The following is a 23,937-nucleotide window of genomic DNA, read 5'->3' as shown; positions in this document are numbered from 1 at the left end:
TCAGATATAATTTCAGCACCAATAAAGAAAGTAGAGGAAAAGAGATTATTGAGTATCTGAATCATGAGACCAGGTTGAATTATGAATTATGTTCAACCTTTAAACTGGTTTTGTTTTTAAAAGTGTTTCATTTTATAGTCTGTCATTTTACACTAATGGTAAATTGAGATCTCTTTCAAGCTCTGGGATATCTAGAAATATTTAAATGACCTAATTATGTTTTCTAAGCACTATGAAAAAAAAAGGGCAAGAAGGAGATTTACTGAGCTCATTTTTTTTGTGTCTGCTAGATACTGTGTTTATTAATTAGGAAGCATTTAGCTTCAAGAAACAAAACCACTCTCAAATAGCTTAAATCAGTTGTTTTTTTTTTGTTTTGTTTTGTTTTTTAAAGATTTTATTTATTTATTTGAGAGAGAGAGTGAGAGAGCACGAGAGGGGGGAGGGTCAGAGGGAGAAGCAGACTCCCTGCTGAGCAGGGAGCCCAATGTGGGACTCGATCCTGGGTCTCCAGGATCATGACCTGAGCCGAAGGCAGTCGCTTAACCAACTGAGCCACCCAGGCGCCCTTAAATCAGTTGTTTTTTAATTGAGGTGTAATTGATACATAGCATATCAGTTTCCGGTGTACAACATAAAGATTTGATATTTGTGTATATTTCAAAACAATCACACAACAGGTCTAAAGTTAGCATTTGTCACCTTGTATTGTTAATTTTTTTTCTTGTGATGAGGACTTCAAGATACAGTTTCTTAGCAACTTTCAAATATGCAATACAGTATTAACTATAGTCACCATGTATATTACATCCTCAGGACATATTTATTTTAGAATTGAAAGCTTGTAGCTTTTGACCCCCCCCCCCATTTTGCCTACCTCTAACTCCTTGCCTCTGACAACCACCAGTCTGTTTATCTGTGAGCTTGGGTTTTATTGTTGTTGTGTTAAATTCCACATGTAAGTGAGATCGTAAAATGTCTGTCTTTCTCTGTCTGACTTAATTCACTTAGCATAATGCTCTCAAGGTCCAACCATATTGTTGCAAATGGCAAGATTTCATTCTTTTTTACAGCTGAATGGTATTCCAGTGTGTGTGTGTGTGTGTGTGTGTGTGTGTGTGTGTGTGTGTGTGTGTGTATAATACATAATATATATATATAAAAAACACATCTTCTTTATCCATTCATCCATTAATGGGCACTTAGGTTGTTTCCGTATCTTGGCTATCGTAAATAATGCAGTGAACACAGAGATGCATATAAATTTTTTTTTATGTTATGTTAATCACCATACATTACATCATTAGTTTTTGATGTAGTGTTCCATGTGCTCCATGCAGTACATGCCCTCTTTAATACCCATCACCGGGCTAACCCATCCCCCCCACCCCCCTCCCCTCTAAAACCCTCAGTTTGTTTCTCAGAGTCCATAGTCTCTCATGGTTCGTCTCCCCCTCCAATTTCCCCCCCTTCATTCTTCCCTTCCTGCTATCTTCTTCTTTTTTTTTTTTTGACATATAATGTATTATTTGTTTCAGAGCATATGTATTTTTTAATTTGTGTTTCTGTTTTCTTTGTATAAATACCCAGGAGTGGTATTTCTGAGTCATATGATATTTCTATTTTTAATTTTTTGAGGAACTTCCATACTGTTTTTCATATGGTTGCATAAGTTTACATTTCTAACAATAGTACACAGGGGTTCCCTTTACTCCACATCCTTACCAGCATTTGTTATTTCTTAATCTTCTTGATAATAGCCATTCTAATAGGTGTGAGATGACCTCTCACTGTGGTTTAGTTGTTTTTCAAAGTGTGGTCCCTAGACAATAAGCAGCAACAGCATTATTAAAAATGCATATTTTCAGACCCCTTTCCAGTCTCCTTCATCAGAAACCGGTTTTGGAGCCCAGCATTCTGCATTTTAACAAATGTTCCAGGTGAGTGTGATGCAAGCTAAAATTGGAGAGCCACTGGTTTAGATCTATATAAGGACCCACCCTGTCCAGGTATGGAGTAAGACTTCTCAGAAACATGGCTGAAAAGACACTGGAGCAAAATCAAAGCTGTATTAGGAAGAAGGTGCAGGGATGGATGTTGACAGGATAACCAGCAAAATAAGCTGCCCTGTGCTTGGGGTGTGTATGTATGTATTTCAGCCACATTTGGGTACACATATAATATTTTTAATTTTAGAAAATCTGGCTGGAAGTAATGATAGGTTTTCAAAATGGCAGCCCACTACCACCAAATCATGTAATGTTGGTGTGTGTAGGGGGTGTGCCATGACGGGGGGAGGTAGTGATCACAGTGCACTCAATGTGTAATGTGTAGTAAGATGCGTGTGGGGATAGTTAGAGTGTACATATGAGGGACTGTGGGAGAGAGATCTTAGGGTAAGTGTGGTGGGGCTGGTTGGGGAGATGGGGGAGTAGCTGGTGTGAGTGCGGGGGAGGATATTTAGTGTGGAGTGAGCTGTGTTCTGTGCGTGTACATCATGGAATGTGGAGGAAAATGTGGAGTTGTGGGTGTGGTTCAGTGTTTGTGTGTACAGCTTTGTGTGAACACACAGCAAGGTAACTGGGGAGGAGCTGGTTTAAAATGGAAGAAATATTCAGGCATACTATTATGCATTGATACTCTACTTAAAATTGAGCTCTAGGAAGTTTTAATTCATAGCCATAATATTTAATCTTCAAAGTTCACTTCTTTGTTTATATTCAGCATACCACTGATTAGTGAAGTATATGTAGGTATAGTAATTTAAGTACCTTTTCAAGAAATTGGGTATGAGAAAATGCAGTTTAAAAATGGACTGTATAAACAGATAAAGGAATTTTCAGGTCACTTGAATATTTGTATAGGATTTATTTGTAGTGGATTGGCTTCACTTTTACATAGGCATTCTATAAAATTTGAGGGTTGGCAGGTCCTCAAAGGATGTCTCATTGCTTAAAAAATGCTCACATAAAATATGACATTTTATTGAATTTTTAGATTTTAATAAAGAATAGATATATGACTACATGAGCAAAACAACAAAATGTTAATTGAAATCGTTTGTGTACATTAGGAGGGACTCCGGAAACTGCACTTAGTACTTTTTTATGACAGATATTTTCAGTGTATTTCTTAAGTGTACTGGTGCTTGCAAATACATGCTCTGTGTCTTTAAACTTTTGAGCCCTTTTTTTTGCACATTTGGGTACAGTGCAACCAAACTTCAACATGGGAAACCTTCTCTTCCCTCCCTGGCTTTACAGTCTCCACTCAGAACTATCTTTGCAGTGGATACTACTTAGTGATTAGCTCTCTGTCTTGTCAATCAAATCTTTGTCTCTAGCAAACTGTTTTGTCACTGTAGTAGGGCTCTTGTGCTGAAATTTATCTTTAACAGAGGAAGAATGCTTTTTAAAACAGTCCTTATGAGATTTGATATAACTTAATTTGCTCTGGAAAGGAAATGTCTCGTCTCTGGTATGGGAAAAAAGGGAGAAGACATCAGCCAATTAATCATAAATACACTCTGGTAAATTTTAGTCAATGATTTCAATTTCTGTTTATTAATAGTCTTTATGGTGACATGATGCAAAATTATACAATTTCTGAAAGTTTAAGCAGAGGGAATATTTGTAGAATACAAAGTTGTATGATTACAGAAAAGTACCTTTAAGTTTTTTCTGCTAATCCTAAATATCTTCAAAAAGGAAATGAATAAGAAACTGTAATTTTGTTTTATAAAAGTATTTTGGCTTTCCTATTTTACATCAACGGGAAATTATCAAATCTTTATTGCTGCCTTAATTTCCAATTTAAGCTGTTGTAGGAAAATATTCAGAATTTTTTTTCTTAAAAATAAATGGAGTAGAACAAACAGAGTGAATTAACTTTAATTTTTATTGACTGGATCCCAAACTAGATAAATTTATAACATTGTATCTTAAGACAATTATTTTAGTAATCTTGAGAAAAGGCTTTTTTAAGCTATCCTAAAAATTTCCAGCAGTGCTACCTAATACAAAACTTGAAAAGATACTCTGTCTAGTCAAGAAAAATCTCAACCTTACTATTTTGAGAATCCTGTTATTTTTCGGTAAAAATATGTGTGCATGATTTGTTAGAAAATGTATTGCCAGTTCTTTCTGTGGTGATTCAGGATTATAACTTGCCTTATGAATATTAATTTTTATTTTTACTGTAATTGTGTGTAATTTAAATAAAGCTAGATAAATACTTAGAACCAAGAATGACTTTGGAAGATGCCCCCAAAGCAGCTTGCCACCTATAAATGTTAAGCATGTAAAAATACCAAAATTATTTCAGCTGGTGTTTTTATTGGGCTTGAGTGTACTTTGTTATGTCTTTTTATGTTTAAGTTGAATAATTTCAAATTTTTGTTCATGTGATACATCAGCACAGAGGGATGTAGGCATCTGAAATGATTTAGTTTGTTAAAATTGTGACCAGATTTATCGGAATAGCCAGTTAACACAGCTTTTTTTTTTTTAACCAAGAACAGTGGAGCATTCATGTATTTTTTGATTTGCAGTTCAAGTAAGTGTTTATAATTAGTTTGCTAAGACTTTAATCTGTTACAAATACAGGCAAAACAAATTGTGCATGTTTTGAATTTTATGGATCATCATAATGTGCATCACAAACTTACCACACTCAACATTTCCTGTTTTTACCCTTATAGGAGGCTTTTATGTGGTTTTTGTCAGATAGGAGCGAAAGGTTCTCATTGGTCTTCAGCTCTGCCCATACATATAGTTTATATATTATTACATTCAGCCTTCATAGTAACCTTGCAGAATCAGCATTACTCCCCATTTTAAAGATGAGGAAACAGGTATGAAGTGGTTACTGAACTAAGCTGTCACGGAGCACAGAGAGCTTGACTGTCACATTCTTTACTTCACCAGGGTGTATTTCAGAGGTTTTAAAAATGTGACAGTACAGTGTGATATGTTTTGATGTGTAGACAAGTTCAGGTTCAGGTTTTCTAGCTGTTTTCCTTGCTTTGGAGTAGATACCCTAGTAGCTGTACAGCAGGAAAAAAGCTTAAGAAAATAAGGCTTAAAAGGATAGCAATTCTTATTTTGTAGATTGAGATTCCCTAATAAGATTTTGCCTGAAAAGGGATTCTTGTGCTTTAAAACAAAAAACAGAAAATGATTCTTATAGAATAACAAATATTTTGTAGCTTTTTACAGTTCATCATATCTTTACTCAACTGATTAGAATGGTATCTGAGACTTCATATAGGTCTTATAGCTAGTATTAATATGACTATGTATTTATGTAAATCAGGACAATTTTCTAAATGCTTGTGTATATAGTATCATATTTCACCTTACAGTAACTCTGTGTGTTAACCAGATATAGATTATTTTCATTTTACAGATGAGTTAATTTAAGGCTCAGAGACATTAATAACTAATAGGTAAAATATGCTCTAAAATATATGGAATGAAGTTAAACCTTTGCCATTTAGCTTCAGTGAGAACCATATTGATCAAGCATGCTTAACTTTCCTGTCTTTATTTTTTTAAAAGGCCAGTTTAGAGTTTATTCTGACAAACAACCTAAACTTTAATTTCTAACTATTTATTTGAAACTATTTATATATTTATTGTAACCATATACTGTATCCTGGCTTTTTAATATCTGTCAATAAATTGTAATTTGCTTGAACGTTATAAGCCTATTTTATAATAAGAATTTAGGCTTAATTAGATTAAAGTCACAAATCATTAAATATAGCAACATTGTTTTATCTCTATCCATATTTCATTACTTTAGTCAGCTTTTTTTTATATTTAGGCCCTCATATGTGACAAGACAGATTTTTTTTGTACTTAGGCTTTCATGTATGAAAACAGGAGAAAAAAATCCCATGATAACTTATTTACATCTCTGCAAGAATAAGTCCATAAGAAGAGCCACTTTAAATGTAAAAATCTTCCAGTGACCTTGGCTCAAGATAATATTCATGTTAATGAGAAAAATAATTACTTCTAATGCCGTATACTGATAACACTGTATTATTCTAAACACTTACCATCATTTAATCCTCATTGTGAAAATTGCTACTCTCATCTCCATTTTAAGAAACAAAGGCAGTCATACTACAACCAAAAAGGGTCAGAGCCATGGTTTGAATCCAGGCATTCTGGCTTTAGTCTATGCCCTTAAATTCTTTACTCTCTGTCAAAATCTTCACAACATAACCAGGGGAAGGGAATTAACATTTATTTTGTATATTTAATGTGTCAGTGTTTATTTTGATATATGTTTTACATATATTATCATGTATTCCTCATAAAGTGCTTAAAATATTATTTCTGTTTGAAAGACATAAAATGGAGACATTAAAAGCAGTTGCTCAAGTTCACAAAACTAGTAAAAAGCAGAATTAAAATTAAGGCAGAGGTCTGTACCCAAACCCAGTGTTCTCTCTGCTAGACTGTGATGCTGCCTGTAGTACCTATTCACAGGAAATTTATTAGCTAGTATTTATATACGTCTTATTGTATGTAAAACATCTGCTTTCTAGTCAACAACCTAATTGAAAAGATATATGCGTATATATTCAGTGTAGAATATTTTTTCTTCATTTGACTTAGTAGTTGAAAAGCATATTTATTGTATATGCAAGTTAGGAGACATAATAATAAAATGAGTATCTCTGATCCCACTACCCAGCTTAAGAACTAGAGCATTACCAAAGCAGTTGTATCAGCCTGTATGTACTTTCTCTGTGTCATTTCATGTTTTCCCCAAATTGGTAACCACCTCCCCAAATTGTGTTATCCTTCCCCTACTTTTTTCTAATTAATAGATTTTATTTTTGAAGCAATTTTAGGTTTACAGAAAAACTGAATGGAAAGTACAGAGTTCCCATATACCCCTCCCCCCACCAACACACACACAGTACTCCTGTTGTTCATATCTTGTATTGGTATGGTATACTTGTTACAATTTATGAACTAATACTGTACGTTGTCATCACCCAAAGTCCATAGTTTACCTTAAGGTCTAGTCTTTCTGTTGTACGTTCTGTGGAATGACATACCATTACAGGATGATACAGGATTGTTTCACTACCTGTAAGTTCCCTGTGCTGCCTCTGTTTATCCCTCTTTACCTGAATACCTAGTAACCACTGATCTTTTTCTTGTTTCTGTGGTTTTGCCTTTTCCAGAGTATCATATAGTTGCTATCACACATTATGTAGACTTTTCAGAATGGCTTCTTTCACTTAGTAAGATACATGTAAAGTTTCTTGCTGTCTTTTAATGGCTTGATTGCTCATTTATTTTTAGTGCTGACTTAATATTCTGTTGTCTGGATGTATCCGTTCTCCTCTTAAAGGATATCTTAGTTACTTCCAAGTTTTGACAAAATAAAAAGCTGTTTTACATGCAGATTTTGTGTGACCATAAGTTTTCAAATCATTTGGGTTAAAGACCAAGGAGCATGATTGCCAGATTTTATAAGATTATATTTAGTTTTGTAGCAATCTACCCGACTTTTCCAAAGCGGCAGTACCATTTTCCACTGTACCAACAGTAAATGAGAATTCCTTTTGCTCCACAACTCACCAGCATTGATGTTGTCAGTGCTTCCGATTTTAGCCATTCTAAATAGGTATGTAGTGGTATCCCATTATTTTAATTTGTATTTCCCTGATGTATGATATTGAACATCTTTTCATATTCTTCTTTGCCATCTGTATATCTTCTTTGGTGAGGTGTCCAGATGTTTAGTTCATGAGTTGGGAAATATTTCATCTGCCTCTATTTTCTAGAAGAAACTGTAGAGAATTAGCATAATTTCTTCCTTAAGTGTTTGATAGAATTTATCAGTGAATCCATCTGGATTCACTCCAGATGCTCCAGAGCTAGAGATCATAACTTTCTTTGTAAGTACAGAGTACAGAGTCAGCTACCATAGTATATGCATTGTTGCTTTGCATAAAGTCAGTATAATAATAATGGCACAAAGGGAAATCTGTCCAGTTTATCTGTTTTTTTTCTTATGTCTTTCATAGCTTCCAACAAGTTTGCATAGCTTTTTATAGAGTATCTTGATGTTTCCTGGTAACTAATTCATTTTAGTTGGCTAGAACTGTGCCTCATACTTTCTGTTTTGGAAGATTAGTAATTATTAATTAAATTTCTTTAATCAGTCTAGGCCTACTCAGTTGATCTATTTTTTTTCTTGTGTAAGTTTTGGTGGTTTGTCTCTTTCAAGGAATTGATCCATTTCATCTAGGTTATCAAAGTTGTGGGTATTGAGTCATTTATAATATTCCTTTGTTCTTTTAATATCCATGAGATCCATAGTGATGGCCCCTCTTCATTTCTTCATATAATTCATTTCTTCCTTCTCTTCTTTTAGTTAGCTTTGCTAGAGGCTTATCAATTTATTGACCTTTTCAAAGAACTGGCTTTTTGTTTCATCGATTTTTCTCTATTGCATTTCTGTTTTCAGTCTCATTGATTTCTGCTCTAATTTTTTTTTTTTTAAAGATTTTATTTATTTATTTGAGACAGAGAGAATGAGAGAGAGAGAGAGCACGTGAGAGGGGGGAGGGTCAGAGGGAGAAGCAGGCTCCCTGCCGAGCAGGGAGCCCGATGCGGGACTCGATCCAGGGACTCCAGGATCATGACCTGAGCCGAAGGCAGTCTCTTAACCAACTGAGCCACCCAGGCGCCCTCTGCTCTAATTTTTTTATTTATTTTCTTCTACTTCAGATTTAATTTGTTCTTATTCTAGTTTCCTAAGATGGAAGCTTAGATTATTGATTTTAGATCTTTCCTTTTCTTATATATGCATTCTATGCTATAAATTTTCCTCTAATTCCTGTCTTCACTGCATCCCAAAATTTCAATACTTTGGAATTTTTTTTCATCTAGTTCAAAACATTTAAAATTTCTGCCAGGACTTTTTTGACTGTGCATTAATTAGAAATGTGTTGTTGAAAAGTATTTGGGGATTTTCCCACTATTTCTCTGTTATAATTTCTAGTTAATTCCATTGTGATCTGAGAGCATACTTTTTATGATACCTATTTGTTAAAGTATGTGTTATGGACCAGAAAGTGGTCTATCTTAATGAATGTTCCATGTGAGTTTGAGAAGAATGTATGTTCTGTTGTTGTTGGATGAATAGTCTATACATGTCAATTAGATCCAGTTAATTGAGGTGTTTTTCAGTTTGACTCTGTTCTTACTGATTTTCTGCCTGCTGGACTTGTAAATAACTGATAGAGGAGCTTTGAAGTCTCCAACTGTAATAGTGGATTTATATATTTCAAGATTATGTAATGAGTATTCTTTTCCCCTGACATACTATGGAGAAAATAAGATTATTCCCTTTTTGAGATTCACTTCTTATATTTACTGTTCCAAAAAGCTGAAGCAACATATAGATAGTGTAATTGAATGGTTTTGAGTGGCTAACAGGTTTCTTTTTGACTAAAAGAAGAGTGAATATATCTGCCTTCTCATGAAAATCTGAATCACCTGCAAATATATTTAAGAGGAAGTAATTTTAAATATAGATTTATTCAAAACTTTGATAATATGTTCTATTTTCCATTTGCTGTGGATTACATCTCTTTTTTTCCTCTATTTCTGTTTTATGGGCAAATTTATGATTCTGTTTGCTTCTTTTATACCTTATTTATTACAGTCCCATGAAGTGTTATTTTGAAAGCAGTAGTTTAGGGCAAAAAGGAGCAAAGTTTTAACATAATCCAGGTCTTATTTTGTAATAAAGACGTTGTGTATGTATAGAACAGAAGGTTATATGGTGTGAAGCATGATGTTGTATGCCTTTTTGTTAGCTGCTACAACTTAGATTTCCTCCTTGTTAAACATATTTTTGGGTACCAAAGTAAGTATAAATGGCATTGATTAGGTAATATTTGTCTTTCTACTCCATTTCCCTTTACTAAGGAACACAAGTAAGGAGTAAGTAAGGAATAAAAATGGCACATTCACGGCTATCTACCAGACTTTTGTTAGTTTGCCAGGAAGTTGGGGGAAGGGAGGCTCTGTTTTGTTTGTGGGGTAATCTCGGGGAAATACCGAACATCCTGGAAGGAGGACTATTAGACCATAGCATTGGTCTTTATGTCTAGGAGAAGAACATGTTCTTACTCATGGGACTGACAGAAACTGTATGTTTTCTCTAGCTTTAGCTTTTGTTCTGTACTGGTTGTTGTTGTTAGTCCCTTTGTAATAGAGATGGGTGGATTTAATCCTGCCCCTACATTTGTATTCTGTGAAAATAAATGCTTAGGGAAACACTTTCTCTGTGTGAGAGTCCTTTGTCAGACTGGAAAGACTGGAGAGTAGCACTTAATTCTGTAGAGTAGATCATAGTACTCAGTTCCTACAGCGGGGATTTGGCAGTGTATGCAAACCACTTTATTCCTCAAGAAATGACTCTAGCAAGACAGTGAATATACTTTAAATTGAGGCTAGTTTCTTCAAAGTCTGCACCCTTAATTGGGAGTATGGTGTAGGACATTTTGTAGAGATGTGTCCATTTTCTACTTAGGTTTAATCTTTTGGGTAAATAAATTCTGTACATGGAGTATGATTTACCAAAGGGATAAAAATTAATTTAAGACTAATTCACTTCCATCATATATACTAATAATCTGTATCTCTTTATTCATTTATTTTGAGAAGATGATGTATGTTTCTGTACTCATTTGATTTCACACCCTTTTTCTTTATTAATTCACAGACTCTTTTGACGGTTTTTTGTATCTTCATTTATCACAGCCTGAGTAAATATTAGGATTGAGGAAGTAATGGGTTTATAAGTCCCAAAATACAGTTTTTTACAAAAAAAGTATGAATGAGAAAAGGTAGATTTGTGACATTAAAAAGAAACTATGACTTTACCAAATGTTACAAGCTTATATTTAGGATGGCAGTTCATGGTTCCCTCAGTGATACCTCCTACTCAGTGATACTGATATGGTTAGCTTGTAAGTGATTCCTTTTGTGAGCATAATTTAATTTTACTTCTAGCAAAGAAATGTGTTTAATATGGTAAAAGAAGGAGCTTTAATACAAATAAGTGTAAAATTAGCATTGACCAGAAGGATAGAAGGAATGCAGAGGAGTAGATATGTCATATAATTTGAAAACTCTGGCTAGGAGACTTGATCAGATTGAATACCCTGGGAAAAAGAAAGAAAAATACAGCTGGCCATTTAATATTTTGTGGAGATTTCTTTTGCTGGTCATAGAAAAACAAGGCTGTGATTTTTTAATTTTTAAGATCTAATTTCTCTTTCATCTTTATTGAAAATTTTTTTGTTCTTAATTGAAAAGGATTTAATATTCTTATCTAATCCTGAAATTTAAAATTAATTTCAGAAGAGTCATAGTATACAAGATAGTTGAGCTCTCAAAACTGAAATATTTTAATATCCATAAATAAATAAATAAGGAAGGTCTTCAGACATTACCCTTTAGTCCTTAGGGTAATTGATGAAAAATGATTAAGCAAAAGTAATGTTAGTAATAGTAGCTATTATTTACTATGTGCTGGACACTATACTCAATCCTTTATTATGTGCATTTTATTTCCTCATTTTTTTCATAAAAAAATGTATTTTGTATGTGGTCTTATTATTTCCATTGTTTTATTGGGAAAAAAAAGAAGGGTCCAAACTCGGATCCATCTGATCCTCTAGGGCTCTAGAGATCATAACCATTTTCGGTTTCTTTGTAAGTAGGGTGAACTATCACATTGCATGCATTGTTGATTTGTAAAAGTCAATATTATGACAAAACAGAAATCTGTCCAGTTTCTTTTCCTTTTTACTATGCTCATGTCTTTCATAGCTTTCAACAGGTTTATATAACTTGTCAGTTACCTTGATGTTTATGGGTGGTTAATTTATTTTAGTTGGCTGAAACAAGAGCTTTTTAAAACCTAGGTTAGAAGTCAGCTCTTCCGAGCCAGTGGTTCAACTGCATTGATCACAAGAGCAATCTGTCATAGCTCAGGAGAGTCAGCACATATTTATGGCACAACCAGAGTTCACTATATTATGGTTTCTGTTTTAGGAATTAGGTCATGATCTGAGAAAGCTGTAGCTGTTGTTATCAACCTGAGGAAACTTGTCTGTTTTTGTGGATTTTTTATAATAATGTTCCTCTTCATATATGGCTTTCAACTGCATTATGCAAGAGACTGGTCTAGGCAATTACAGAAGGTAAAGAATTTTTCTTAGGAATTCAGAATGTAGGAAAGTCATTAAGATTTAGTCATAGATAACTGTTGCAGTACCAACCATAAAGAAATAATACAAAGACAAAAACTGAAGTCATGTAGAAAGACTAAAGTAGACATGCCTGAGAAGGTACTGTTGATTAGGTACACTTTTGAAAATCTAATTTTTACTTTCTAGAGCTTATTTTTCTTACTACCTTAGGTTTTTTAATGTACTTCATTTCTTATTCTTGCTCCCTCCCTTTCTTTCTGATACAGATCATATGGCATGGGTATGTTTCTCACCTTTGCCTAGAAGAAATTCTTTCAGCATTTCCGTTAGGATAAACGTTTGAGCTAAACTGATTTGGAGGGGAGAGTTGAAACTACCTTTTCTTTGTAAAATGCCCACCATTATGATTTTAGATGTTGTCTTCAATGTTATCTTTGATGTTAGTTAGCAAAGCATGTTGTTTTCTGTAGTGTTTCCTTTATAAGCAACTATAATTCTATTTATTCAATCAAATTCTGTCTTATGAAGCAGTTCATAAACCTTATATTGTGAACCAGTTGGATGTAGCGGTTTTAAACTCACTCATGTGTATTTCACTGTAGCTTGATATCGGTATCTCCTGGATTTTCAGCATGGAGTGGGGAAAGAAACCCTGATTACAGTTTTCTTTTCTCCATTTAAAATTCTCCATTTTTTGTTTTGTTTTGTTTTGTTTTGTTTTGGCTCTTTTTCTCAACTGTCAGTGGAATTATTGTCTTCCTGTCTCCATATTCAGGTAGTATCAGTGGCTGAGTATCACCGCAGGATCGATGCTCTAAATACTGAAGAACTACGCACACTCTGCAGACGTCTCCAGGTGCCCCATTCAGTAGTTTAAACCCCTCCGGAGATTGAATACTCCCTGTTTTTAGTGTCTTTCGTCAGGGCAAATCTCATTTTTAAAGGATTTGTTTTGACTGCAGCACTAAAATAGCCCATCAGAAAATTCCTTTTTGTATTAAAGAGTTTGGTTTTGCCTTGAAGAGCTCTAGGATTATCTTTTCTGTCATCTTTTCATTTTAAAATATTCAGAGGAATTTTCTGGCACTGTAGAACTGTTCTCAGTACTGTGTGTTTCTTAGAGCAATGAGGAGTGTTCACTTAATTTTAAAATTGGAAGAATATTTTGGGTTTGAGGTTAAATCTTTACTAAATAGAATCTGAGAGATGAAGTACTGTCAGACAATTGAAAACCTTTTAATGAATAGCAAGACTTAAATATTTTCTCTTCTTTAAGGTTATTTCAGTTGTATCAACCTCACATCAAATATTTTAATGAGATAAATTGTTTTTGTTTTTGAGGTATTCCTGGTTGGATTAGAAATACTTCGGAATAGTATACCCTAGACATCAGAACTAGAAAAATTATTTAAAATTCCATGAAATAATCTTTGTGATTTTTTTTTTAATAACAAGAAAGTGATACAGTTGAACTCATTTTTCAGTTTTGTGTATTATTGTGTGTTTTCCTCTTCTTACTAAGATATGCTTTCATGGCTGTGCTAGAACTACTGATTTTTGTCTTTTCTTTTAATGCTGCTCATGCTGCCTTGGATTTTTTTTTTAACCTTTCACATCATCAGAATAAGGGTAAAACATGCTGATGATGTGAAAGAATTAATATAGTTTAACTTCTCATCAAAAAGCAATACAGTTCTAGAACATGTATTGGTTGAAAATATATGCTATTTAGGTTTGGTAAGAAATCTGTTAAAGGAACAAAATAGTTTAGCAAGATTTCATTCTTAATGGAATCAGTTGCTGTGCATTGCTGCATTTTAGTTATCTGCTCCAATAGAATTTTCCAACTTAAAAGTTTCATCAATAATAGTTATGTTTTATATCTTTTATTTCCTAATGTTACTGCATTTATATATTAAAATTAATGGTACTTTATAATTTATTAATAAAATATGAAAAGTATCAACAGAATAGATTGTATCCGAGTTTGAGTTAATTGACATTTTTATCATTTTAAGAATATCAGTGAGATCATTTCCATCATGCAAAAGCATATATTCTTTTTTAATGCATCACATTTATCTAATTTTTAAAGTATAGTTATGAAAAAATTAAATCTATTGTGTGGTCCAACTCGATTAAAAAAAGTGTTTTGAAAATAAAATTAAGGAAGGCATTTTCTAAGTAATGGTAATTTTTCAGTGAAGCAAATAAATCTATGTATGCACACATACTGATGAAAATTATACTTTCTATTGGATCATTCTTTAAAATTTGGTACCCAGAAAGTTTTCTTAATTATATTTGGCAAATTTTATGTTTACCATGAAAAAAACCCCACATATTTTAAATAGCACAGACAAATAGCAAGCTAGCTGGCTCACTTTTGCCCTTCAACAGGAAAATTAAAGTTTGCATGTGACTTTTCCTTTCACACAGAAATATGGGTGTTAATCATTATCTTTCCATCATATAGTGGTTGAGAAAAATGTCTGTTTATAGTTAAAAAATCTTTTTCTGCATTGGATATACTATTGTTATTTGATGGAGCATCCTTGCCTTCTAAAATCCTAAATTAAAGTTTTAGCCCACTTTTTTAAGGTACAAAGTTTTATTTCTCTCAAAAGGCAGAAATTGTTTAATGCATGTTGCAATTTTATATTAACATGCTGCTGCTGTTTACTTCTTTAGATTACTACAAGAGAAGACCTAAATTCAAAGCAGATTGCTCCATTGAAAGCAGACCTGGAGTCTGAATCTTTTCGACCAAACCTAAGTGATCCCAGTGAACTCTTACTGCCAGATCAAATTGAAAAGGTATAACATACCCACATATGTGCATTTCTGAGCGTGTGCCTGTAAGAGTAAAACAGCCTCTTTTCAGTTGTTTTCAACACTAAAGAAGCAGGGTTACTGCTATTAGTCTTCCTTTCCTGTGAATAAAAGTAAACAAAATATAGCAACTAGTGTAAAAGATGATGTTGGGAGCAGGCATTAAAATAAACGATAGCAATTTAGATGAGATGTTGTAATAGCCAAAATTTTAATTTCTTACTGTGTACTAGTTACTTGTTTTATGTGGTTATCTCATGTAGTTTTTTACAGCCCCTATAGGAGTTGGATACTCTTACTGTGCGTATTTTATGAGTGAAAAAATTTAGGCATAAAGAAATTTAGTATCTTGTTCAAAGTCACACAGCTATAAAATGTTGAAGCTTGATTTCTAGGGCCCATTATTTGGGAAGTTGTTAATAATTAAGCTAACAGTCCATTCAGTATTTTTGTTAATTCAATACAGAGGGTGAAAACAATAAGTAATCCCTATTTCTTGTCTCTCTTCTAATCCATGTCTTGTTTGGCATGTTCCTTTCTTTTCTTGGTGAACAATGACTTTTTCATGCTGAGAAATGTACAGTTATTCTTCAAGCATCTGTGTGTCTTTGAGAATAATCTCTACTGTTATTTTTGTAGCCTATATTTTATGAAGTACCATTATATTTCAGCTGACATTACTGTCTTGCACATTGACAATAAGCTATCAAGTAAAATGTTAACATTTTATTTTTCAAAGCTTACCAAGCATCTTCCACCAAGAACAATCGGCTATCCATGGACTCTTGTTTATGGCACCGGGAAGCATGGCACAAGCTTGAAGACCCTTTATCGAACAATGACAGGTTTAGACACCCCAGTGCTGATGGTGATTAAAGACAGTGATGGGCAGGTATGAAAAATAACTACATGGACACCTTACCCTTTAAGAGATTACAGTAAAAGTAACATTTAATATATTTTTTGGTAAAAATTATTTTCATTAAGTTTAACTGATAATTTTATTGAGTACTTCTATTATACAAGGCATTTTTGAGTGCTACAGAGGATAGATATGAGCATGAATCATTAAAGGGATTATAGTCTGGTAAAAAAGAACATTTAAGTATACCAGTATCTCCTGGAACAAGCAAAATATGCCAAATGTAGTGAGAACCTAGAGAAAGCAGAAGGGGTTTTCATATCTATCTGGACAGGTAAGAATGAAGTTCATGGAAAGGGTGAAAAAATAGAGTCTTGAAGCATAGGTTAAAGTTTTGAAAGTTAAAGAGAATTGTGTGAGGATGCTACCAAGAACAAAACCATAGGTAAGCAAGAAAAATATTGGTTTTTTCCTGAAACATCAAGTTCAGGTCAATTAGTTCAGATTGGAGAGTAATGAGAGGATGAAATAGCAATATTAATTTAAAAAACAAAAAACACTACTACTACTGACACCTTTATTGTGCTTTTTCCACACATTTGACTAATCATTGATAGGCATTGTCTTATTTAATCATCAAAGCCCTATGAGATTGATACTTTTATCATCACTGTTCTAAGGAAGAGTAAACTATGACTAAAAGAATTTCATCAGCTTCCCCAAAGTTAAACACCCAGTAAAAGGTAATTGCAGCACGAAAATGAAGGAACTGCTTACTACATGCCACAGCATAGATAAGTGTCACAAATGTAATATTGAGTTGAAAATCAGACACTAAGGAGTAACTATCTTATGAATGCATTTAAGGAAAGTTTATAAATGGGCAAAACAAATCTATGGTATTCAGGCTATTTAGCTTCCCTTGGGGAAGTGGGTGTGGTGATGCAGAGGAGGCACAAGGACAGCTTCTGAAGTGCTGATGATGTTCTGTTTCTTGGTCTAAATGAAGGTTAAATGGGACTTTGCTTTGTGATAATTCCACATTAAGCTGTGTATTTATATTTATATAAAACATATGTATATTATATATATGACATATACCTTTCAATAAGAAAATCTATTTTAAAAATTGAGACTGTCAAAGTAGATTATCAGTAGATTATCAAAAATTAAGATTATAAAAGTGACTATAGAAATCATCTGTAAAACTCTACATTCCCTTTTTATCATGTGGAAACTTAGACCCAGAGCATTGAAATAACTTGTCCCAGTTCCTTATTCACTCATTCTTTTTTTAGGTTATTTATGTTGTGTATTTTGTTCTGTATAAGAGCATAGCATTACAGGTCCAAGCAATTCAGACCAGAGACCGTCCCTCATGGAATTTATTGTCTAATGAAGACAAAAAGAGCATATACCTTTTTAGTAGAATGTTTACCCACGCAGAAGGGTTTTTGCTTTCCTAAATCCTGTAATCCCACTGTAACGTGTTATCCTTATTGTACATGCGTTGTGCATATAAGTTCTCCTGAAATGTGATAATCACTTTTTAAGATTGTTAATTGTTATAATAAGCATCCTTTCAGATTTCAAAACTAGGAAAAATTTCCCATTGAGAAACTGATATGCCTTGTACTTCACAATAATGCAAATTTTATAACAGCTGATCGTGTTTCCCTTTTTAAGTAGGAGGAGATAAAATTATATTACATTTCTGGGTTTTTTTGCATCTTACTTAAACCTAAATAATGAGGTAATGCTTAATGAAGCAAATTAATAGTCATGTCATTGAACATGCCTTTTTTTTACTCCTTAGGTTTTTGGTGCGTTAGCGTCTGAGCCATTTAAAGTGAGTGATGGCTTTTATGGTACTGGAGAGACCTTTGTTTTTACATTCTGTCCAGAGTTTGAGGTAAGGACAGTTATTCCAATATTCAGTTTATAAAGAAATGGCATAATGAAAAGAACATGCACCTTGGAGTCATATACACTTGCATTTGTCTCCCATCTCTGTCTTTTGCTAACTGTAACTTAGCACTTTTTGACCATTTTGAGGTTCAACTTTCCTATGGATAGAATGGGAACCATAAATATAACAGGATTGTTTAAAAATTAAATGAGAATCATATATACAACACTTGGCATAGTGCTAGACATACATCATGGTCTCAGTAAGAAGTATACATCATCGTTACTGTTCTGAATTGCCATTGTGAAATTCTTAGAAACTTTCAGTGACTAAGTTGCATGATGTAAGCATTGAAAACTTAAAAAATAAATCATTTGGGTTTAAATCAGTTAATTACCTTTTTCTTACGGCTTGATTAACTTAAATTGAATACATTCCAGTGCCAATAAGATCTAAAATGTAAAGATGTACGATGAATTTTAGTCAATATGTTGACTGTTTAAAACTTATTGCATGCAATCGCAGCATTTTGGGTACATTAAAATTCAGTGTGTCAAACCTTTACTTAAGAGATCTTGAAAAAAGGTTAAAGAAGTAGTCTTTAGAAATAGTTTCTATAATGAGCAGAATAGTTTCTATAATGAGCAGATAACACACTAGAAGATTTCTTAACAAACTTGTGCTTAAGTTGGCTTACCAGATTAGCCAGTGCTTTCCATTCCCTCATAAAACATAACTGATGCCTACAGCTAACTGGAAGTTTATAATTGTTACAGTTTTTTTTAAAGATTTATTTACTCATTTTAGAAAGAGTGAGTGGGGTGGGGGTGGGGGCAGAAGGAGAGAGAGGCAGAGCAGCAGACTCCCCACTGGACATGGAGCCTGATGTGGGGCTGGATCTCGCCACCCATGAGATCATGACTTCAGCCGAAACCAGGAGTCAGAGGCTGAACCAACTGAACCACCCAGGTGCCCCTGTTACAGATTTTTTAAGCATCAGTTGTGCTTATACTTAAATCATTTTATGCTGTTTCTACCAGATTATGTAATTAATTAGATGTTCTATAACTATGAAAAAGTGAATGTTAAAGTTTATTCTATTGAAAACTATAATGAATACTTAGGAAAAAGTTGATAAAGGTGAGGTGTGCAGTGCTAGAATTTGCTATTGTATTAGGTTTAGGTAAAACTCCCATGGAAGGTTAGTAAAAAATATTTAAGAATATGAACATCTAGAAATTTAGCTCTTGGACTTCTTAAGTGTTTTCATGTTCTCACTGCTCTTTAAAAAAATTGAAACTGGAAATCATAAACACATGTAGTGGGCTTATATAAGAATGATGGTAGGCAAATCTGTATCCAAAGAAAAGACCTTGGCCTTACATCAAAGTATTATCAAATTAGTGTACATTTATGTTTAATGTTAAAATAAAAGTTAATGGCATCTGTAACAATTTTTTAACTGATTTTCTGCTTCAACTTTTTTCATTAACCGTCCAATTCTTGATGCATACATAGAAAAGAGAAGTATGTATAAAGAGATAATAAGATTTGAGGAATTGGAAATGAAAGTTGTGTGCTTTTAAACTTAATCATACAAATACTGAAGCACAAAACACCAGACCCTTCTGCCCAGTCTTTTGTTCTTACTGTTACTATTCTCTTACTGTCAATCTAGGCTTTGTTAAGTACTTGGGGTTTAGCAGAACTAACTCTGTATAGTGACCATTTTCATCTACATATTTAAAGCTTTTTATTTTTGTAGGTCTTTAAGTGGACAGGAGATAATATGTTTTTTATCAAAGGAGACATGGATTCACTAGCTTTTGGTGGTGGAGGGTAAGTCTCTTGAACATTTTACCATGAGATTTTTAAAGAAACTATTCATCTGTATTATTTATAAAGTCAGTTATTTTTGGAAAGTTTTGACATTAGAATCTTAATTTGTATACTATGACTAAGAAAACAATATATTTACAAGAAGGTGCTTAAGTGTAGTATGTGAAACTATTGATAAAATATTTATTCATTTTAAAATGCTGTTGATTCCCTTTTGATTAAAACCCATCTTTTAGTATTTGAAAGTGAAATACACTAACATCTTAGACCTTCTCAAATTTTTTAAAAAATCACGATGGTATGTTTCTCCCAATGTATAAAAAGATCAATTGTTTCCTTTTTATTCTACCCTGGAGACTATTTGGATTGATAGTTCAGAGAATAATAGAAATTTGTTTTCCTACAAAAAAATTGTGACACACCATCCCCCCAGATTTTCAGAATTTGTTTTATTTGCTTTGTTTTTAACAGTATCTGTTAGTCATTAATTTGATTTGATTCTTTTGCATAGCAAGCACTATGACAACTTTTATTTATTCATTCTGGTATCCCAGCTTCATTCAGTCTTTACAGTGTTTGGAAGTAATTGGCTCTACTTCCTGCTAGCCTAGACTTTCAAATAGTGCTTATTAGCAAACGCTTACTCCTTCTTTTGTTATTTCTCTCTGTCCTTCAGGACCAGACATAAAGTATGCTACGTAATTCCCAGACTTATAAAAGTATAATAGTTTCCCCCAGCTCTGAGGATATATAATAATTCATTCAGGCTGCAGAATCTTGTTAGCCTGCAAGAATATTCATTATCCTGAATGATTCTAACAAATTCTCTTACAACTTCTCTATAGATAGGTGTTTGGAGACATGATTTCAGTGATTAAAAAATTACCATGGTTATTATAGCCTTCTCTGAAGGACATAACCCGATAATTAAAAACCATGTTATTTTTAGTTGTGGGAATCAGCATATGTTTATATGTTCCAGTTACACCTTTTTTTATTGGTGGGGTGCAGGCAGTCATTCAGCCCTATCCCAAATGGTAATCTTACATGTGATTCAGTTAGCTCTCCAGGAAGGCCTCACAAGCAAATGGCTGATAATTTCAAGCTGTTAAGGGTGCCTTGAATCTTTGAAGATAACATACATAATGTCATTAGATGTCTGCTGGAACTTGATTTTGATTATACCACATGATTGCAGCAAGCTAAACTAAACACTGGGTCATTTGATAACAAACTAAGACAAATTTTCAGTCTTTGGAGAAGGAGAGTACAGGCTCACAAACCTAGAGCTACAAGGACTTGATATTCCAGAATTCCAGACAGGAGCCCCCAAATCTAAATCATGATGTGATGGACTAAATATAGGCTTTGGAGTTAGACCTGATTTAGATTCTGGTCTCAACATGATAGTACATATGGGACCTTGAGCAAACTGAAGTCTAAAGTTTCCTCAGTTGTGAATTGGAGATTGAACCACACATGTTAATGTTAGATGAGAGGGAGTTTTCATGTTAAATATATTAAATATTTAACTCATGTCAAATATATTAAAACCATTTAGCAAAGAGAAACCCATAATACCAGGAAAAGAATAACAGAGTGACACCTGTCTCAAAAGAATTATATGTGAAGTTAATTTTAGAGGATTCATTTTGTACTTAATCTGTGTAATGGGGTGTGAACAAAACAAAATTGCTTCATACCAGTGTGAAAAGGAGTGGGAAAGGGTTTGAAAAAATTAATGATTTTAGAGTTTTGAATATTGAAATGTCTCATTTAAATTATTATTTTACAACCTCTGCAATACTTACTTACAACTTAGGACGTAAGTATTAAGACATTATTGTTAAAACTGTTTTCTTTTATATATTGCAGGGGAGAATTTGCCCTTTGGCTTGATGGAGATCTCTACCATGGAAGAAGCCATTCTTGTAAAACATTTGGGAATCATACACTTTCTAAGAAGGAAGATTTCTTTATTCAAGACATTGAAATCTGGGCTTTTGAATAAATGTAATGCTCTCTGTCTTAGCAGGATAATGGCCCAAACCTGACATGGACAAGCATTGTTTGGAAAGTTCAAGAAGCAATACAATGTAACATGTCACTTGTGCTTTAAAGTTAATCATATCACCATTTTTTACAGCTATAATTTTGGACTTTATTTTTAAAATCATGTTTCTGTCCCAGAGTTTTTTAGGTTTAGACCATGGTGTGGGTCCATGCAGTGTAACAGCTTGGGTTTTGTTAGAATTTTGGCAGCATTTTAATCATAGTGACCACCTCATCTACAATCCATGTTATCTCAGTCTCCTAATAGAATGGTGCTCTTTTTTTGAACCTCTTTTGGTTTATTACTTTTAAAACTATATTGATTGTTTTACTAGAGCAGTCTAATTGGGGCATTGAGAGAATGAAGACTAGATAATGCTGTAAGGCATCTGGAGGTTGGCACCGGTGACTTGGATAAGCTCAACTTAGTCATTCTTGTGAAGGAAAAGACACATGCCAAAATAATGCATATTTCATAAACCACTGAGTTCTAATTTTAATTCACACTACAACGTTCTCTTTATTAATTTTGCAGGTATTCTTAATTTCATTTTAATAAAAATGAAATTTGAAGAAAATTCTGGTTGTAATAGACCACAATGCACATGGTCTGCAGGTTTGGGCATATGCTTTCATGGTTGGATTATCTGATAAAGTTATAAAATACAAAGGAGAATGAGAACTTGATGATTCTACTGGACTTAATATATCAAGCAAGAAAATATACTATTTACATATTTGTAGCTTAGCAGGGCATTATCATAAGTACAAAAACTATGAAACAGATGCATATTTCTTCAACATATTGTGTCAGATATACTGTTTTATAGTTCTGTTGTTTTAGCCTTGTTGCGTACCAACTCCCAAAATATAGGTTCCTGTTCAAAAGGAAAAAAAAATGTTTTTTTGAGTGGTATATGTTACTAACTTACCATTAGCATTTGCTGTTAGAAAAGGGCAATGATTAATGTAGACAATATTGTAACTCAGTAGACTTGTTGAATATGCAAACTTACTGTCAAGTGACCTCAAAAAAAAAAAAAAAGACAAGATAGAATATACTAGTAGTTCTTATCCTCTTTTGTAGGAAACCGATAATATGCCATTGTGGCGGTCATTCATCAGTTAATTTCAGAGCTTCATGGTATGCAAAAAAAAAAAAAATCCTGCTGTTAATACATGTGACAGTGACCTTGTGCTGAAATTTCAGCTATTCCAGATAAACATTGTATATTATATTGTAAATTAATGTTTAAAGGTAGTTTTGTTCTTATAGAAAGTGTTGATTGCCAGGTTGCTTATAGCACTTTAAATTATTCTAAAAAGGAAATTATAAGCCAAATATGTTGGCTTTAGTAGTTTTAGTTGTATAGGACTTGAATATATTTAGATCTTTTGAAAGTTTAGATAATTATCTAAAGAAAGCATAATGCTAATGGAAAACAAAATCTGATCTATTTAATATGCTATCGCTGAATATGAATAGAAATGTGGGCATCATTTCCTTGTCTATGTAAAGCTCTCTCATTATAAGTTAGTAACAATATATAGATTAAATGTTTACAATATAGAGAATTGTAAATAAATATATCATTTTTTCCCCTTTGGTCTTCCACAGCAGTATTATTGTCTTTGTGGAGTTGACTAATAATTAAAAAAGAAAAAAATCCTGTATTGGATTTCAATTACAATAAGGTCATAGTGGTGTATACCAAATAAAATTAAATACTTAAATACAAATTTGAGTTTGGATTTATTGAATAATCAAGTTACTTCCATATCTAAGAAGTCTTTGATTAAACCTGCTACTATGGTTTATGTGTAAAAAATGCTTCTAGTAGTTTTGGGTGGTGGTGGTAGTGATGGTGGTAATAGTAATGATGGAAGGATGCATTCAAGTAGAGAGAAAATCATAGTTTAAAAAATGAGGAAGTGAGAGGGCACTTGACCTGTGAAGAAGTGCAAGTCATTTGATATTTTTAATTTATGTTGATTTCTTTTTTGATGTGGAGTGCATAGCAAGGTAGGACTGATACCATAAAGAGTTTCATTATGTGCAATGCCAAGAAATTTAGATTTTTTTTTATCTCATAGGAGCAATTAAGAAAATTTGAGTGGAGGAATGACACGATCAAGTTTACACTTTAGAAAGATCTCTCAAAATTAGATTGGTAGAGGAAA

At 33.2% G+C, this 23,937-nt stretch overlaps 1 protein-coding gene across 11 annotated transcripts in view; it reads left to right on the top strand.

The window, feature by feature from the left end:
- The window catches only part of OXR1 (oxidation resistance 1), a 437,299-nt gene extending 414,486 nt beyond the window's left edge, over nt 1–22,813 (top strand). For 7 of the 11 annotated variants that reach the window (XM_078072091.1, XM_036083875.2, XM_036083874.2 and 4 more), the window contains 6 exons: nt 13,038–13,118; nt 14,954–15,079; nt 15,834–15,986; nt 17,773–17,868; nt 19,631–19,704; nt 21,580–22,813. In XM_078072091.1, the coding sequence (XP_077928217.1) occupies nt 13,038–13,118; nt 14,954–15,079; nt 15,834–15,986; nt 17,773–17,868; nt 19,631–19,704; nt 21,580–21,715 (666 nt within the window). In that variant the 3' untranslated portion in view covers nt 21,716–22,813. Of the gene's footprint in view, nt 1–3,348; nt 3,530–13,037; nt 13,119–14,953; nt 15,080–15,833; nt 15,987–17,772; nt 17,869–19,630; nt 19,705–21,579 lie in introns of those variants that run through there. The other 4 variants (XM_078072090.1, XM_036083878.2, XM_036083883.2 and 1 more) reach the window with 3 other exon arrangements.
- Nucleotides 22,814–23,937: the final 1,124 nt, after the last annotated feature.

Source organism: Halichoerus grypus, chromosome 5 (genome assembly GCF_964656455.1).
Source record: "Halichoerus grypus chromosome 5, mHalGry1.hap1.1, whole genome shotgun sequence".
Lineage (NCBI taxonomy): Eukaryota > Metazoa > Chordata > Mammalia > Carnivora > Phocidae > Halichoerus > Halichoerus grypus.
This window is presented reverse-complemented; position numbering and strand designations above follow the sequence as displayed.